At 56.0% G+C, this 17016-nt stretch overlaps 1 protein-coding gene across 4 annotated transcripts in view; it reads right to left on the bottom strand.

The window, feature by feature from the left end:
• LOC116946479 (DNA (cytosine-5)-methyltransferase 3A-like) overlaps positions 1 to 17016 on the bottom strand; it is a 36480-nt gene that overhangs the window by 7059 nt on the left and 12405 nt on the right. For 2 of the 4 annotated variants that reach the window (XM_032961399.2, XM_076070035.1), the window contains exons 4-15: positions 9504 to 10718; positions 8966 to 9127; positions 8376 to 8483; positions 7881 to 8034; positions 6358 to 6480; positions 5679 to 5723; positions 4377 to 4456; positions 3853 to 3965; positions 2152 to 2338; positions 1304 to 1388; positions 720 to 865; positions 428 to 518 (exon numbers count right to left, since the gene is read on the bottom strand). In XM_032961399.2, coding sequence (XP_032817290.2) covers positions 428 to 518; positions 720 to 865; positions 1304 to 1388; positions 2152 to 2338; positions 3853 to 3965; positions 4377 to 4456; positions 5679 to 5723; positions 6358 to 6480; positions 7881 to 8034; positions 8376 to 8483; positions 8966 to 9127; positions 9504 to 10718 — 2509 coding nt within the window. The remainder of the gene's footprint in view (positions 1 to 427; positions 519 to 719; positions 866 to 1303; positions 1389 to 2151; positions 2339 to 3852; positions 3966 to 4376; positions 4457 to 5678; positions 5724 to 6357; positions 6481 to 7880; positions 8035 to 8375; positions 8484 to 8965; positions 9128 to 9503; positions 10719 to 17016) is intronic. The other 2 variants (XM_032961401.2, XM_032961400.2) reach the window with 2 other exon arrangements.

A 17016-nucleotide genomic window follows, 5' to 3' on the forward strand; every position in this document is an offset into this window, starting at 1 on the left:
TCCCCAATAGAGCCTTAGCAGACGGTTGGGGCAAATGCTGATAGCGAGCACCTCTGAAGGCTGGCATGGCACACAAGAGGGTGGGTGACCAAGTTCATTCCTTTGTCTCCCCAGTGGCGATGTTTTTCACACGCCGCACCGGGCGCCTTGAGACATTAGTGGAAGGCCCCTTACGAATAAATGTAAATTATTATTATTAATTCTCCATTTGAAGCCAAGTTGACCTAGGGGAGACCCAGGACTGGTTCAAATATACTCGTCACCGACGTTGGCTGGGAGCAGGAATCGAACTTGGGTCGCCGAGTTGGTAGCGCAGCGCACTACCGCTCCGCACACACACGCAACACACACAAGACACCCCTTTTCCCGTTACATCTACCATGGCTATTCAGCGCTGCGCCACGTTGTGCTGCCGAGGGTGTCTCACCGTAGAGGCCCTTGCGCGCGGGGTTGACGATGGAGAGGTCGCTGCAAGGGCTGCCGCCGATCACCAGGTCGAACGGGCCCCACTTCTGCAGCTGCGGACGTGAGCACACGGGGATACGAGCACACACCAAGAACCCTCGGTGAGCGAGCACACACCAAGAACCCGCGGTGTGTGGTGGTGTAGGGGGCGTGGTGGTGAAATGTATGTGGGTGGTATGGTGATGTAATAGGCGTTTGCGTGGCGGTGGCAGCGGGGTTGATGTGGGTGGCGTGGTGGCGGTGTGGCGCCGCACGTTGCTGTAGGTGAGGTTGCGGATGTCCCCGATGTAGGTGATGTCTCCGGCGTGACGCACGGTCCCCACGTTGATGGAGTCCTGGCAAACCTCGGAGGCGACGTAGCGCTCCACGCGGATCCCCAGTTCCTTGAGCACCAGCAGCCCTGCCACACGCACCCGCGTATAAGAACGCAGGCGAAGATGCCCCCCTTTTCGCCCTTACTAGAATGTAGGGGAAAGTGCTGTTAGCGAGCACCCACGAAGGTCGGCACGGCGCACGAGAGGGTATGCGGCCAACACTGCGTCCGGCCACCTCTGTCTCGCCAGTGCTGAGGTTTACACACCGCACCAGCTGCTTATTTAAGGCCAAGTGGACCTAGGGGAGACCCAAGATTGGTTCAAATATCCGCCACTGTAATCGTTCGCGAGCATAAATCGAACTCGTGTCACCGAGTTCGTAGCGCAGTGCGGTAAATACCACATCGTACACTACAAGCATGCACAGACGTCACGTGTCTGTGCACATGTCTGTAAATCCACCAAGCTGTTGCCAACATTGTCACAAGGCTATAGTACAACTCGAGGCCTTAACTGCATCGTACCTGTGGCAATCCCATCAAAGAGGGACAGCACTTTGATCGGCCTGCGGTGGTCTGGCGTGATTGGTGGGTACAGCTTCGGGGGCTCCTGGGAGACGCGGGGAGGGAGGGAACGGGGGAGGAGAGTGAAGGAGAGTGGAGAAGAGCAGAGCAGGAGAGAGGTGATGGGAGGAGGCACAGGGTGGCATGGTTGTCCCCTCCCACCCACCCCGGACCCCGCCACCGCACACAAGCGCTCCGCTCACTCCCGCCGACCTGCTTACAGTTAACGCAAGGGGTCAGCGTCACTGCACGGAGCTCAAAGGAGGCGCGGGGTTACACGGATATCTGAGCAAGCGCAGAGATTGTCAACCAATCCGTGGGTCCGTCGGTCCCATCGTACCCGCGGCGGGATGGGGGTCCCGCGAATCGCGTTCGCGTTCGTTGCCGATACTGCTCCCAGCCGGGACGGTTAGAAGCACGTGACAGCGGAAAACGGCGTCCGCGCATCTCGAGGACGCCTGCGGCGGTGCGGCCGGGCGGGGTGGCACGTTTTTAGCCGTTCGTTGCAGAGGTCCGCGGTTCGGGCCACACGGCCGCCCTGGTAAACGAGGTGACGGCGTGACGGTCCAACTCTGCCCAACGTTGAAAACTGCTCTCGAATTACCCCGATGGGTAGAATCACAAGGCAGCATCGACCCACCGCTGCCATTAAAACTCCTGTGGGCTATACCCGTCTGTGAAACGCAGCACCCCCGCCGTCGTGTTCAGCCCCCCCCCCCCCCCCCTGAGCTACCTATGAGAGTGGCGTCTGAGCGACCAAAACGCTCGCGGACAAATCCGTCGCTCAAAACGCCGAGTGCGCTCCTCACAAACTCCTGGCTGTGGGTGTTGGAGAAGAGGTGCTGGAGGCGAGCGGGCCAGTCGGGCCGCGGGTTGAGGAGGCCGCAGGTGGCCAGCGAGGGCCGGCACATGAAGCAGCGCCACGGCTCCTCCTCGATTGCCGTCTTGGCCGTGCCGGAGCCGACGAGCAGATCCACGCACTCCACGCAGAAGCACCTGCAACCCGCCAACGGACACCCCATGCGCGCGCACACACGCAAAAAGACAAAAATTCCCCCCGTGTAGCCTCAACAGACTGTTGGGGCAAGTGCTGTGAGCGAGCAGCACCTGTGAAGGCTGGCACGGCACACGAGGGGGTGGGTGGCCAACACCACGCCCGGCCGCCTTTGTCTCCCCGGTGGTGATGTTTACACACCGTACCAGGTACTCATTTGAGGCCGAGTCGACCTAGGGAAGGCCCAAGACCGGTTCAGATAATCGTCACCGGTGTTGGTGGCCTTGAGCGGGAATCACACTCGGGTCACCGGGTTCGTAGCGCAGGGCGCTAACCACTACACCACCGCACCCCCCAGCACCACACACACGCACGCACATACACACACACACGCACACACACACGCACACACGTACGCACACACACACACGCACACACACACGTACGCACACACACACACACGCACACACATACGCACACACACACGTATGCACACACACACACGCACACACGTACGCACACACACGTACGCACACACACACGCACGCGACGCACGCGACGCACAGCGCCACTGTCAACGCAACCAGCGTTGATGCTGCTCCTATTGAAGGCAACGCTGAAATCAGAATTGTTTTTGGGGGGCCCGGGTGGTGCGATGCAATGGGAGCGTGAGTGGGCACGGCGTAACGAAGTGCGCAGGAACAACGAGATGGATAGGGTTGGGATTAGGGATCGTGTGTGGGGTTCGGGTTTGGCTTAAAAATAGGGCTCGGGTTAGGCTGAATTATAGGTTTAAGAACATGGTTGGGGTTAGGGTTTGGGTTGGAGATAGGGTTAGGCATAGGGTCGGGGTTAGGGTTGGGGTTAGGGTAAGCATGGGATTAAGATAGGAATAGAGTTGGGCTTGGGGAGAGCATTAGGTTGGGATGTGGAATAAGTTTGCGGTTAGGGAGACAGGATAACTGAAAAGGCTCGGGTTGGGGATTGGGTTACTGATTTGCTGAGGGCCTGGTGCAATGTGTAAACATCGCCCCAGGGGACACAAAGGTGGCCAGGCGTGGTGCTGGCCACCCACCCCTTTGTATGCCATGACGCCCTTCATAGATGCTTGCTAACAGCGATTGCCCCAACAGACTGTTAAGCCTACACGTGTGTACGTTGAACTTCTTTCGCGCCGTACAATAGCAAACCGTGCTAATCGGAGGTGCAGGGAAGAACAACAAACTCAACACAAAAATCAGTTCGAAAAAAACGAGTATTCAATCTAGATGATTTAAAAGTGCATTGCTCCAGTGGCTTCCTAATATCGGAATGGAAGAGCGTCTGAAGGCGAGCGATGCAGTGATCGTGTGCGCTCACTCGATGGGGGATCTTTGTGTAAGTGAGTGTGCAAGCGAGTGTGTGCGTGAGCGAGTGTGCGAGTGAGTGAGCGAGTGAGCATGTGAGCAAGTGTGTGTGAGCGAGTGTGCGAGCGAGTGAACGAGCGAGTGAGCGTGCGAGTGAGTGAGTCACACACCGGAAGCAGTTGATGTTGCCGCACATCAGCACCTCTCGACCGCCACAGCAGATGGAGCAGTAGGACTGGTACCCATCATCGTCATACTGGTACGCGCACTCCATGAAGGTGATCTGAGCGGGCACCCACACAGACAGTGTTTTACACCGCACACACCACAATACTAGCAGCACAACACACACACACCACACAGCCAGCGTCACGTGGCATCATACCACACACAACACAGAGCTAGCGTCACACCACACACAACACAGAGCCAGCGTCACACCACACACACCACACAGCCAGCGTTACACCACACAGCCAGCATCACAGCACAATGCTCAGTACAACATTTTCCATGGGCTTTGGTGGTGACGTGCATTGGTGAGCTATGGTGAGGAGTGATAATGTGTGGTGAGGTGCCCCGCCGAGGAATGGTCAGGGGTACTGGCGAGCACCGGTGAGGTGTACAAGCGAGGAATGTCGAGGTGTACTGGCGAGGAACGGTGAGGTGCGCTGGCGAGGTGCCGTCTCCTGACCTGACAGCTCTGGCAGATCCCTCCCTCGAACAGAGGGTGCTGGGCACAGATACGAGGGCTGCCGCACGACAGGCAGATCTCTGCGAGGGGGACACGGGGCGCGGGGCGTGCGACGATGAATCATTAAACACGCCGCCTCGTCGCCCGCGTTCGGTTTCCGCCGCATCGGCTCCCGGACCCAACGCCGACATCGGAGGACAAATTGAAAAGTTCGATTAATTTCAAACGAATTGTGTCGGTCCTCTGCAATCGTCACTGCCACCTCTTCGGTGTCGCCAAGTGTTAAACGTCTTTTCCGAACTTTTTACGCCACTGCTTCAGTATATTCTTTTGGGTCTTTCGGTAAAGTCACGTCGATAGGTTCAAAGAAAATAATAATTCAGTGGTGGGGTTTTTTTCTTTTACAAGAAAAATCCCATGTAGCCAGCTACCCAGCTAGTTTTAGGGGCAACGGCCCCGTAGCCACTCACAGCGGAGTTATCGTCGGGGTAAAGAGGAGCCCAGCCAGCAGGCAGCCAGGAAACTAGAGGTATGGATTAATTTTAACAGTAGTACGATCATTTTAAAACGATTTATAAGGCGCACATTTTCACGAAATTACGAGGAGACAAATTCCGGTCGCAACTCGGGAGCGTCGAGCCAGGCTTCCTCATAGGCCCGACGCAGCAGACAGCCTTCAAACGTCTCTCAAAAGCGGCGGTGGATTTGACACGGCAGCGTATTGGGTGTTAAACCTACTGGACACCTGCGAAAAACTGTGACATCTGTGAAAAACGAGCTTCGCGGCTCATCGGATTCCTTCAGTTTCAATAAAGATGAAAGATCTCGAAACACTCTAGGCTGCACCCTGCCTGGTCACCGCACTTCGCAAGCTATGCTGCCCCTAAAGTCGTTGGCTAGGAGGCAGTGCCGGATTATCCTAGTAGCAAAAGTAGCTACATATGTAGTAGCTACGGGCCCCGCACTTTCAAGGGCCCCGCGCGCTAAATGCTTTCAAGCTATCAATTCCGGTTAAGTTATTCTGCACTTGCTCTATTACTATAGTACTATACTGCCTTCAACTTTTATGAACGACTGGGTGTTTAAGGTGAGCGATTTGTCGTACTATCTGGCTGTATAGCAAATGAAAAAATAGAATTACTTTACTATGCAAGTCAACAAATTTGTGTTTGAATATTTACGTGTTTATTATTTTATTTAGGGCTCCTTTATAACATACGTTACCAGCTTAATCCGGCACTGCTAGGAGGTTGTGGGGGGCTCTCTGTGGCCCATTGTGACGGGGGGTGGGCTCATTCTCACCCTCAATAGTCCGGATGTCCTCCTGCACCTCCTGTATGATCTGCTCTGTAAACACAGGGAACAAGCAGCAAACTCAGCCGCTACAGAGTACAGAGTCAGTCGCAGAGGTCTATGTGGTGAGTGTACACAAATTGTATTAGTACAATAGTCACCCTATAATCTAAATGAGTATACCATTTTTGTAAATTAACACTGTAATTGTATTGTGGTCGGTCTAAAATAAGCTTCCCGAGCCAGCTTGCCCTCCAGGGAATTTATGAATTAACACTGCGTTACGTTCGTGCAATATTTTTGATTTCTCAAGCGGCACAGCAGTTGCTTTTGCTCCGATTTCTATTCCCATCATTTCTGTAATTTATTTGTTTTGCTTTTGTAACTTTGGTGCTCCAGGGCACTCGGGCAAATGAGATTCGATCCTTGCCCCGCGCCAGCTTCAGATTTGCGAGGCCAGCGTAGCACGGTTTGAGTTTGGTTCTGGCTCGGCTCAGCAGACGGCCAGTGGAAAAAGCACTCGTACCGGGCGGACGTGAGGCTGGCTCAGCTCGGGACAGAGTGGGCAGGGTGGGGCGGGGCAGGGTGGGGTGCAGGGCAGGGGGCGGTCAGGTTGGGCAGGGCGGGGGGTGGGGGGGGCAGAGTGGGGGGCAGTGTGGGGGGGGGGGCAGGGCAGGGCCCCCCTCACCTCGAGGCAGCAGGGCGAGCGACTCGATGGCGGCGCACAGCTTCTGGCGCTTGGCGGAGCGACGCTTCTCCTCAGCGAAGAGGTGGATCTCCTGCAGCTTGCGCTTGCTCGACTCCAGCTCCTCTGCGGGGAAAACGCGAGATAGGATTTTGACCCCCATAGAATTCTGATCCCGGGGTCAGACCGCGATAGGTTATTTAAACGCTACCCTTCCACCCCTGCCAGCCCCTCCGCCCACCGCTGTGGTCTGTTGAATTCTGAGCGTGGCCGTTATTCTGACCCTGGAATAGTAACTGTTTGGGTCACGTCGCGTGAGCAAAATGTGCGCCGTTAACCCTCCTCCGCCCGACGCGGGCAATTAACAAAGTTGCCACGTGAACAGACATGCTGATTTTTTACAGCTTGATCCACAAATACGAAGGAGACATTGCAGCGATGCACTACTCCGCTCCTGCTGACGCGGTTGTCTGCCTCGACCACCTGAATGTGAAACTGTAGTTGATGCTCTGCATCTACATGAGCCACACGAAAGAAGGAGGAGGAGGAGGAAGAAGAAGAAGACTGCTTCAGCAGCGACGCCGGTGTCTTGGAGAGTCATCGAGAACATTTACCGATTGGCTGTGATGTGACATTGACCGCGAAAACCTAGGAGCGAAATTTCCTGTCGTAGTACTTGTCAAAAAAAGTCGAACTGATTTCCTGCTCAAACGAGCATTGAGACTGCGCCCACAATCCTGGTGAGAGCTCTGAGTCAGTGGTGGATGTTCCACATTCCTCTGACGGGGGCGAGTGTTTCCATAGGACAACTACAGAGTGGTACTAATTTTATCGACCCCGGAGCGGTGATGTCCAAGGTCAATCCCCCAACCACCCCCACCCCATAACCAGGATTTGTGAACTCGCGACCTTCAGATGGTGAGCCGCTCGCCTTTCCGCTGAGCCAGCGGCTTTTGGCTCGCCATCGAGCAAAGACGGCGGACGCCGCGTCGCGCGCTTGCAGGTGCGCTTCTGTGGTCGTCTGGAACGCTCTTCCTTCTGATATTAGAAAGCCACTGGGAGCTATGCACTTTTAAATCTAAATTGAAAACAAATTTCTTTGGAACTGCTTTTTTGTATTTTGTTTGTTGTCCTTCCCCCACGTCTACAATTTGCGTGGTTGGCTACGTACAGTGCGAAATAAGTTCTATGTACAGACATATTCTGACCCCAGGTGGCAATGTCTCCACGGGAGGAGTCATGTTTCTGTAATAGAATCGTGTACCCCAGAGTCCAAATAACAAAGCAATCTGCCCTCGGGGGTATACCTCATACGGAACGATCTCACACCATACGGTCGCACACCTCACTCGGCAGGGTAATGAACGAGTGAATTCACTCCGCGGTACTGGGCACGTGAATTAATCAACGAACGCCTAAACAGAGAGGCTGGCGTAGCACGGTTTAGTTCCGGGTCGCCTCGGTAAAGAGCCAGCGGAAAACCGACCGTACCATACCACGAGGGCACCACGCTCGTGCCATCTCACCAGGCAGAGGGACGAGCCCCTTGGCTCCCTTGGGGGGGAAGCCGCTCATGGCCCAGTGCATCATGGGAGAGATGCGCTCCTCCAACGACAGCCCGGGCTCCGTGTCGCTCTCCTCCGGCTGCGGGAACACCTTGTTGACGCGCTGGCTCGCCACCTGAGTGCGTGGGTGGGGGGGGGGGGTGGAATTCATCTCAAGTTAATTTGGTTTATCCAGGTGGTAACTCGGGAGACGAGGATCGTATCATTTGCAAGGGTGACCCGGGTCGCCGAAATGACCAAAATTACTGGCGCGAATAGCAGCGTGAAATTCATGGGAACTCGTAAGCATGGTAGTAGCGGTATGAGAGTGCTAAGGAGGCAATTGACTGCCCGCACGGTGAGTGAGTGACTGGAGCGAATCTGTGCGTGAAGTTCATGGATACAGTAAGCACGGGAGTAGCGATAGAATAGCGAGCGAGCTCCCGCGAGTGTGTCCAGCCATCGTGGGGAGGTCACCTGCAGGGCCTGGTAAATGGCCTTCCTGTAGACAAGCTTCTTGGCGTAGGTCTGCTGGTTGAAGTTCTCCTTGAAGTGGCTGAACGGCATGAGCTTGTCCACGGCCACCTTTGTGGTGGGGATGGAAGGTGGGGGGGGTCAGCGGTGCCACCTTGCCAGTTCTCTTTTTTTTGCTGAGCACAGTGCCCTAGAGGCCCCAAAGTGCAAAGCAGGCAGCAACAAACAGCACCGACGAAGGTATAAGAGGCAACAAGATGTGTGCACTGTGTGTATGTTGAACTTCTTTCGCACCGTACGTAGCCAACCGTGCTAATCGGAGGTACGGGTGGTAGGACATTAAACTAAATACGAAAAGCAGTTAATGCGTTTCTTTGAATTGAGCAAGGTTGTCAGAGCTTGGGAAGAACAGACGACAGGAGGAGGGAATTCCACAGTGCAGCAGTGCGAGGGAAAAAGCGGAAAGAGCAGCGTTGCGACCGGCAGCGTGGTGATTAAACACACTCATTGCATATTTACGTTACAGCCAATTTATTTAACGACTAACCGAGCCGCCCCAACTCCCGCCGGCAGCAGCCGCCTGGCGGCCTCACCAGCGAAAACTTGCAGTCCCCGAACCAGCAGACCCAGCGCGTGTCCTCGGCGGCGCAGCACTGGCCCGTGTCCTCCCAGGACACGAGGACGCCCGGCCACCACGAGAAGCCGCGGATCTTGCCCCACACGAGCTCGCCCACGGCGAAGCCGCGCTCCTGCGGCTGCTCGCACGCACGCGGGATAACAAAGACAACAGATCCATCCTGCACGGCCTTCAATAGACCGCTGGGGCTGAACGTATACGCACGGGTAGGGTATGCATGGGTATGAACCGGTATGCGTGGTGTGCGTGTCTGTCCCGGTGCCCAGGTACCCGTGCCCGGCTCCCCGTGCCCACCACACCGTGCCCAATCCCCTGCGCTCACCCCCCGTGTCGACCACCCCGTGCCTGCCTCCCCACGCCCACCCACCGTGTCTGCCTCCCCATGTCTGCCTCCCTGTGCCCATTTCCCTGTTTCCCTGAGCCCGCCACCCCGTGCCCATGTCCCCCGTGCCCCCCATGCCCCCCATGCCCGCCACCCCGGTGCCCACCGGCACCTGCTGTTCTCCAGGAGTTTTGGCCGCATCGCGCTCCGCATCCTCGGCATCCGGGGCGGCCGAGCCATCCGAAACCCTGAGCGGCTCCACGTCGGGACTGCCCCTTGGCGGGACCAGCACGTCGCTCACGTCCGAGATCACCTCCCCCGCCGTGTCCTCCTCGTCCTCCGCGTCACCGTCGTCCGTGTCAGCCCCATCGTCGTCGTCGCCATCGCACCTGTCGTCGTCGTCATCGTCATCCGACAGCGCGACCGCCCGGGGCTTCGGCTTCAGAGAGGGCACCGACATTTTCCTGGCACCGGCGCCGGTTTTGACGGCGGCCGGGAGGAGACGCATGGGCAGGCGAGGCCGATTGCCGTCCGGTTTTGCCGGCGGCAGCGGCGGCGGGGAGAGCTCGGCCCTCACCGCCTTGCCGTCGCTGGGGGAGGGCGACAGCTTCTTGGACGGGACGAGCAACACGAGGTCGGGGGTCGGCGGTGCGGGTGCCTCGCCGGGTAGGGGGAACTCCAGCTTTGCCGCGATGGGCAGCAGGGGCGCCGGCGTCACGGGCGGCGGGGAGGAGGAGTCGCGCTTGAGCACCAGCAGCGGCGGAGCGAGCAGCGGGAGGAGCGGAGGAGACGGCTTGCCAGCGCGCATCGCTGTGCACACGTGGGGCAGCTCCTCCTCGCGGAGATCGCAGGGAGGAGCTGTCAGCGCAGCAGCAGCGCCGACAGATGCGCCGGCGCTACCAGCAGCAGCGGCGGCAGCAGGAGGAGCAGCGGCGGCAGCAGGAGGGGCAGGAGGTGTAAAATCGATCTGCGCTCTCATCAGCAGCAGCTGGGAGGGCAGCGCCAACGAAGTGACGCGCGACCGTTCTCGCGGTCGCTCCGGACGATGGCCCTCCACGGGATCAGGCGGGCGCCCCGCGTCCTCCAGGAAGGCGTCCGAATCTGGCGGTGACGGCGGCTGTTTTGGCACGGGGTTTACTGCTGTGACGTCGTCGTCGGCGTCGTCGTCGGCGTCGTCATCGTCGGCGTCGTCGGCGTCGTCATCGTCGGGAGGCGGTGGCGGAGTGCCGAGCGACGCCAACGGCGGCCTGGAGACGGAACGGCGAGGCCGGAACCGGACCCCCGAGGGCTCTGTGGCCATACGCTTCTGCCGCTTCTCCTGGGCGAGAAGGGACAACGCGGGGGAGGGCGGCGCACGCAGCTCAGGAAAGCGGGCCCGAGGCACGGCCTAGGAGACACACGGCAACCAGCAGCGGCGCTTGTATCACCCGGCAACAACATTGGTAGCATCGGCAGCAACGTCAGTTCAAACTCAGGCAGAACCGGCGGCAGTGCAATCGCGACCGGCAGTGCCGCAGCATCGCTATGTGCGTGTCACTTCACACCTTGGACAATCTTGCAAATGAGATGTTCCACCTTGAGGGATTTTACACGTGAGATGCTTTGATAAGAAACAAAGAATTAAAGCAGCACTAGCTATGTGTGTATGTTGAACTTCTTTTGCACCGTACATAGCCAACCGTGCTCATCGGAGGTGTGGGGGAAGGACAACAAACTAAACACAAAAAGCAGTTCTAAAAAAATTAGTTTTCAATCAAGATTTGAAGGTGCATAGCTCCATTGGCTTCCTAACATCGGAAGGAAGAGCGTTCCAGACGGCCGCAGAAGCGCATCTGAAAGCGCACGATGTGGTAACAGCTGCAAAAGCAGCATCATCATCAGCATCATCAAACGTGTGCGATGATTATCATAATCACAACGTGGCTCTTAGACTTGGGCCACAGTCGACCAATTAGAAAGTAATAATGTGCTCCACATTTGGTAAGGACCCCTGTACTCGTTCTCTGCAAATATTAAACGTCCAGCTTCGTATGTATGTTGAACTTATTTTGCACTGTGCGCAGTCAACCGCCCACCGCAGCACCGCGGATCTCCCCGTGTGTGAAATATCCGGGCGACCGGCTGAACGGCACCGCCGTCGTTCGCGGAATGAATGGAATAAACTTGACGAGGGAGTCATGCTCACAGGACAGCGTGGTGTCCGACGTACCCGGACGAACGGAATTTTTGACCCGCGTCGGTATGGTGCCGGTGGTGGTGCATCAAGTTCTGCATGCGAGTGCGAGTGCGCACGTCAGTACCGTGGCCGGGGAATGAGATTCGGCGGCTTTGGTAGGGGGGCATTTTGCCAACCCCTGCGCCACTGCTCGCAACCACAATAAAGATCGCCCATGTAGCCTCTACCAGACCGTTTGGGGCGAGTGCTGTTCATGAGCACCGACTAAGGCGGGCACAGCATGAAAGAGAGGGGTGGGTGGCCAACACCACGCCCGGCCACCTTTTTATCTCCCAGTGCCCGATGTTTACACTCCACGCCAGGTATGCGGTTAATGGCTGAGTTGACCTAGAAGAGCAAGGAAGACCAGCTCCCGGTATACATTTGCATGCGTGCAGACACACACACACACAAAGTGCCACCCCCAAACTCCACAACCCCTAGGGGAAACGATGGTGGCCGTGTGTTTGACCCTCGTGGGTCACATTCATGACCGCGGCATCCAACCAGCCGAAGACAAATTAGAAGGCATCACAAGCGCCCAAACACAGTATCCGCGTTTAATCACGCGGAGACCTGTAAACACGGAGACAGAGAGCGAGTGAAAGACGTGGTGGCAGGGAGAGAAGAGGGGAGGAGGGGAATGGTGGAGGAGGAGGAGGAGAGAAAAGTGAGGAAGTGTGAAGATAGGAGAGGAGTGAAAGATGGCAGAGGAGGGGAGGGGAGAGAGGAAGGGAGAGGAGAGAGGAGGGGAGGGGGCACATAAAACAAAGCATTGGAAAAAAACCCCGAAATGATGACCGAAGCAAGGTGCCGACTACACCGAGCATCTTCTTGTTTCCTCTGATGGTAAAAAAGGAGGGGAGAGAGGAAGGGAGAGGAGAGAGGAAAAAAAGAGAGAGGAAAGGATGGGAGAGAGTAGAGAGGAGGGGAGAGGAGGGTAGAGGAGGGGAGAGAGTATGGGGGAGGAGATCTCCAGGAATTGGCAGCCCTGGCGGCGTGTACAGTGCGGCTTGGCGGAGCGAGCCGCACGCTCGCTCCGGCGGAGCCGCCAGGAGCCGCACGCGGCCAAAACCCCGCACTGGGCAGGCGGCGAGCCCCCATCTACTGAGGCTCTCCAGGAAGCCAACCGGACACTTGCATTACCCCTCCCGCTCTAACACCAACCAGCGAACCAACCAATCGGCCACTATTAATGACCCTACCCATAACACCAATTATCGAACCAACCAGCCAGTATTACTGACCCTACCCCTAACGCGAACCAGCGAACCAACCAGCCAGCAGAACCAGCCTTTGCCACTGATCCTATCCCCTACCCCTAGCACGCCCGCCCTCCCATCCACCTTGGAAATCTGCCAGGCAGCCTCTCGTCAAGTCGGTTCTCATTTCAGATTTCACGACTGCCCGATTTGGGGCACAGCCACGCCGCGTCTCGCCCACCCCACTCACACCCCACCCACTCAAGGGGCGTGCGAACGAGATTAATTATTTATTTAGGAGAGCCACACTGAGCTGTAGGACTCTTTTTCAGGAGGGTACTGCTGGATTGGGTTTGTATTTTAAGATGTTTTCAGCCAATGAATGTGTTCATTGTACACGTGGCAGGGAAACCGGAGCATGCGGAGAAAACCCACGCCTTGTGCAAGGGGGCAACATTATATCCCCGAACAGATGGAGACAGATGGCGATTAGTCTACTTGCTGTTACCGCCTTGTCCTGGCGAGACAGGGTATAGCAACCTCCTTGACCCCCTCGCTTCCTCCACAGTGCAGGGGGGGGGGAGACCGGTGGCGTAGCTTATCAAGTACGCAGGCGGTGCAACTGCACCAGGGCCCATGGGCTGGAGGGGCGGTGGGCGGCGTGGCCACGACGAGAGGGGGGAATTGAACCTCATGGCGGTACCCCGGGGTACCATAGTAGCCCGGCTCTCGCACGATGTCCGTGATGCAGTCATTTTTAGTCTGTTGATGGTCGGCGATGCGGCAATGGACTCATCTCGACGAGCTGTACTCACGATGCACCACTGCGGTGCGTACGAGCGTTCAGGGTTTCGGCACAATCGTCCTCGCTGCGTTTCGACATCGCGGAGTGTGGCACTGATTTCGCATTGATTGGTACCCCAGTCGCGGAGTTAAGTACAACCCTGGAAAAAAATAGTGTCCCAGAAATAAAACATTTAATTGCCTCGGCCATTTTTTATTACATTGGTACCCTGGGCTACCGCCAATTGTAGGATGGTGGGGAGGGGCTCATTTAATTCGTTGCGATGAAGCTGCGCCACTGAACCTCATGGAGGCAAATTCATGGAGGAGAGAGAGGGAGGTCGACAAAAATGGAAGAAATAAAGAGGCGAGAGAGAGAGAGAGAGGAGCGATACTCATGGAGGCCAGGCAGATAGCGAGCACAGAGAGAGAGAGAAAACCAGGCAGGAGATAGAGCCGTGGAGAGGAGAGAGAGGTCAGACAGGAGAGGCAGCGAGCACAGACAGAATGGCGACAGGAGGGAGGAGAGAGGCTCGGGGAGCAGACAGTTGAAGAGAGAGAGAGAAACTCGTGGAAGAGAGACAAATAGAGGTTATTGAGAGAGGGAGAGAGACTCGGAGAGAATCAGGATGAAGAAGACTTCGGGGAGGGGAGAGAGGCAGCGAGAGAGGGAGAGAGCGAGAGAGAGAGCGACATGGAGTAGGAAGAGAGGGGGTAGAGAGAGAGGGAAGGGGTAAGGAGAGCAGAGCAAGAAATATTTTGTTAAATCTTTCATTTAAAAAGGGGGGGGGGGGGTTACATAAAGCAAAGCATTAAAAAAAACGAAATGATGAACGAAGCAAAGTGCCGACTACACCGAGCATCTTCTTGTTTCCTCTGATCGTAAAATAAAATAGAGAGAGGCGCAGACAGGAGGAGGGAGAGCGTGAGAGCGTCGCTGGCAGCGGCTACCGGTGGTTCAGAGCGAGATTCAGTGCTGCAGCAGCACTGGGTACAGTAGCCGAGTCAGCTGCCCACCGCTCACACCGCCCCACGGCAGACATCGCTGCGGGCACGGCCGCCTGCAATCCCCGTTGACATACTAATTTCTAGGGGGTTTTGCCACCTGTCCCAGTTTTCCATTGACTGCCCCATCTCTCTCCTCTCTCTCGAGTCAGCCGTCATGGGGAATCCGTGAGACTTCGTCTCCTCGGGGGAGGGCGGTGGAGGGGGGGCATTAGCAATATCGGTGTTTGCGTAGTGATAGTAAAAGATGCACCACTTAATTACGATGAATTTACGGTGCATTTACTAGCATCTCTCCACGGTATTGTGAGATATTCCTCTTCTTACCATGATACATCCCGGGGATGTTGTTGTTTTGTTTAAATGGTAGATCGGTCCCAGTAAACACGAAACGTCGGGGGCCCAAACGTTGACCCCAACGTTGGCAAGTGTAATGGGGAGCTGGCAACCCGTACCCTCCCCCCCCCCCCGACTCAACCGGCGCGTGCCCTCCACGTGCGGCGGAGCGGTGGCGCTGCGCCACGAACCCGACGAGAGATCCGGATTCGATTCCCGCACACGGCCACCAACACCAGTGGCGATTATCAGAACCCGGTCCTGGGTCGCCTGAGCCACAAATGAGTACCTGGTGCAGTGTGTTAACGCTCGCAGTGGGCAGACCGAGGCGGCCGGGCGTGGTGCTGGCCACCACGGGCAATTGGCCTTCATAGGTTGGTCGCGAACAGCACTTGCCCCAAGAGTCTATTAAGGCTATATGGGGGTCTTTGTCTTTGCTAGTGTGCAGTGCTCTTCTCGCCAGCGATACAACTATCGCTCCTGCGATGTGTGTGTGTGTCGCGTGCGTGTGAGCGCGTCTGTGTGTGGGCGAGTGTAAAAGGAGATTCATTAGCACTCTGCCCAGTGTGCTCCGATGGGGAAGAGTGGAGGAGGATGGGCGGGGGGGGGGAGGCTGTTGATGAATTTTCTTTACGTATATATGCCGCACGATGACGCCCGTGAGTGAGAGATTTACGAACGGCGAATATCCCCGTTGGCTCTATGAGAGACGAGACAGAATGAGATGGAATTAAAAAGAGAGGGAAGCAAGAGAGAGTGAGAACGAGCGAATGACAGAGCGACTGAAAGACAATGAGAGAGAATGAGTGGCAGACAGAGAGAGAGAGAGAATGAAGGAGAGGGTGGAGACACTCCCCATCAGAAGCTCAACTTTTCCCACAGCCGTGAGCAAAGCCTGCAGTAAAGTGTGAACATGAAATCTCAGCGCGGAGGCGGCACAAGTCCGATTTGTTTTTGTCCTGGTCAAGCCCTCCGTCTTGAATGCCAAATTTTATTGCAACTCATCTCACACCAACCCCAATCGCTTGGCATGGGCACTGTTCTTTTGCTACCCATCAATGGGGAAAATGGACCCCCACCACCATGCCTGCCAGAGGACGGAGGTGCGATGATGGCCGGAGCCGAGCGGAGTGCCCTGCCGTCAGCGAGCGCCGAAACGTCGTGCTTTTACCGCACCATTTATCAACGCGTTCGTCAAATAACGCTGCGTTGGCCTTAAAATGAAAGATTGTAAAAAATATTGATAAGAGAGGCGACCTTTCGGGCAATGGCTCTTCTTCATCGCCCCTAAAAGGAGAGCGGTGCTGTGAAGAACGGCCATTGTCTGAAACGTCGCCTATTATTTTTTTTATTTTCAAGGCCACGCGGTGTTATTAGCACGGTTGGCTACGTACAGTGCGAAAGAAGTTCAACGTACATTGACGAATGCATTGAGTTCATTTGTATTGTTTGTGCTTGTGCACCACTGCCAATGTTGCAGTAAACGTGGAGCATTGGGGCAAACGTTGGGCCAACGTTGGTCCAACCACATGCCAACCAAATAATCTGTTTACAAATTTCTGCTGCACTAAGAGGGCTTCACCACCACACAGAGGCTGTCACGATACCCATAATCCCCTGTTGCGTGGTGCCAGGGGATTATGCACGCTCTTTCTCATCTCTGAGTTTTTCATCCTATTTTCTTTGCTCAATTAAGTGCATTGAAGTAGAATAAATAAATAATATTTTCTTTTCTTTTTTAAATGACGGAATGCGTAATAGTATAAATAATTAACGCACGGAGAGATCCACGTTTGGAATGACGCCGGGAGAGAGACAGAGCAACACGCAGTTTAGAGAAGATAGGCCATTTGGAGACATAATATTGCCAAGAAAAGGCAAAAGCTTGGGTGGGACACGTCGCTGGAAAGGGATGGTCGCTGGTGGTCGAGACTCACGACGGAGAGGCGGCCAAAGGAGGGACCGTGCCTTGTGGCCTATCGCTGTGGAGACGGATTGATTTGAAATGGGCTCGTGTTACGGCTGCTGGGTGGGTCGCTGCATCGCGAGACCGAGAGGGAATGGTGGCCGCTTGGGGAATGCCTTCATGAGGTCATGGATAGGTCATGGCTGATGATGATGAAGAACATTATTGGTAATAAATG

This window comes from Petromyzon marinus, chromosome 27, assembly GCF_048934315.1.
Source record: "Petromyzon marinus isolate PM22_M1 ecotype Great Lakes invasive population chromosome 27, UKy_Petmar_22M1.pri1.0, whole genome shotgun sequence".
Taxonomy (NCBI): Eukaryota; Metazoa; Chordata; class Hyperoartia; order Petromyzontiformes; family Petromyzontidae; genus Petromyzon; species Petromyzon marinus.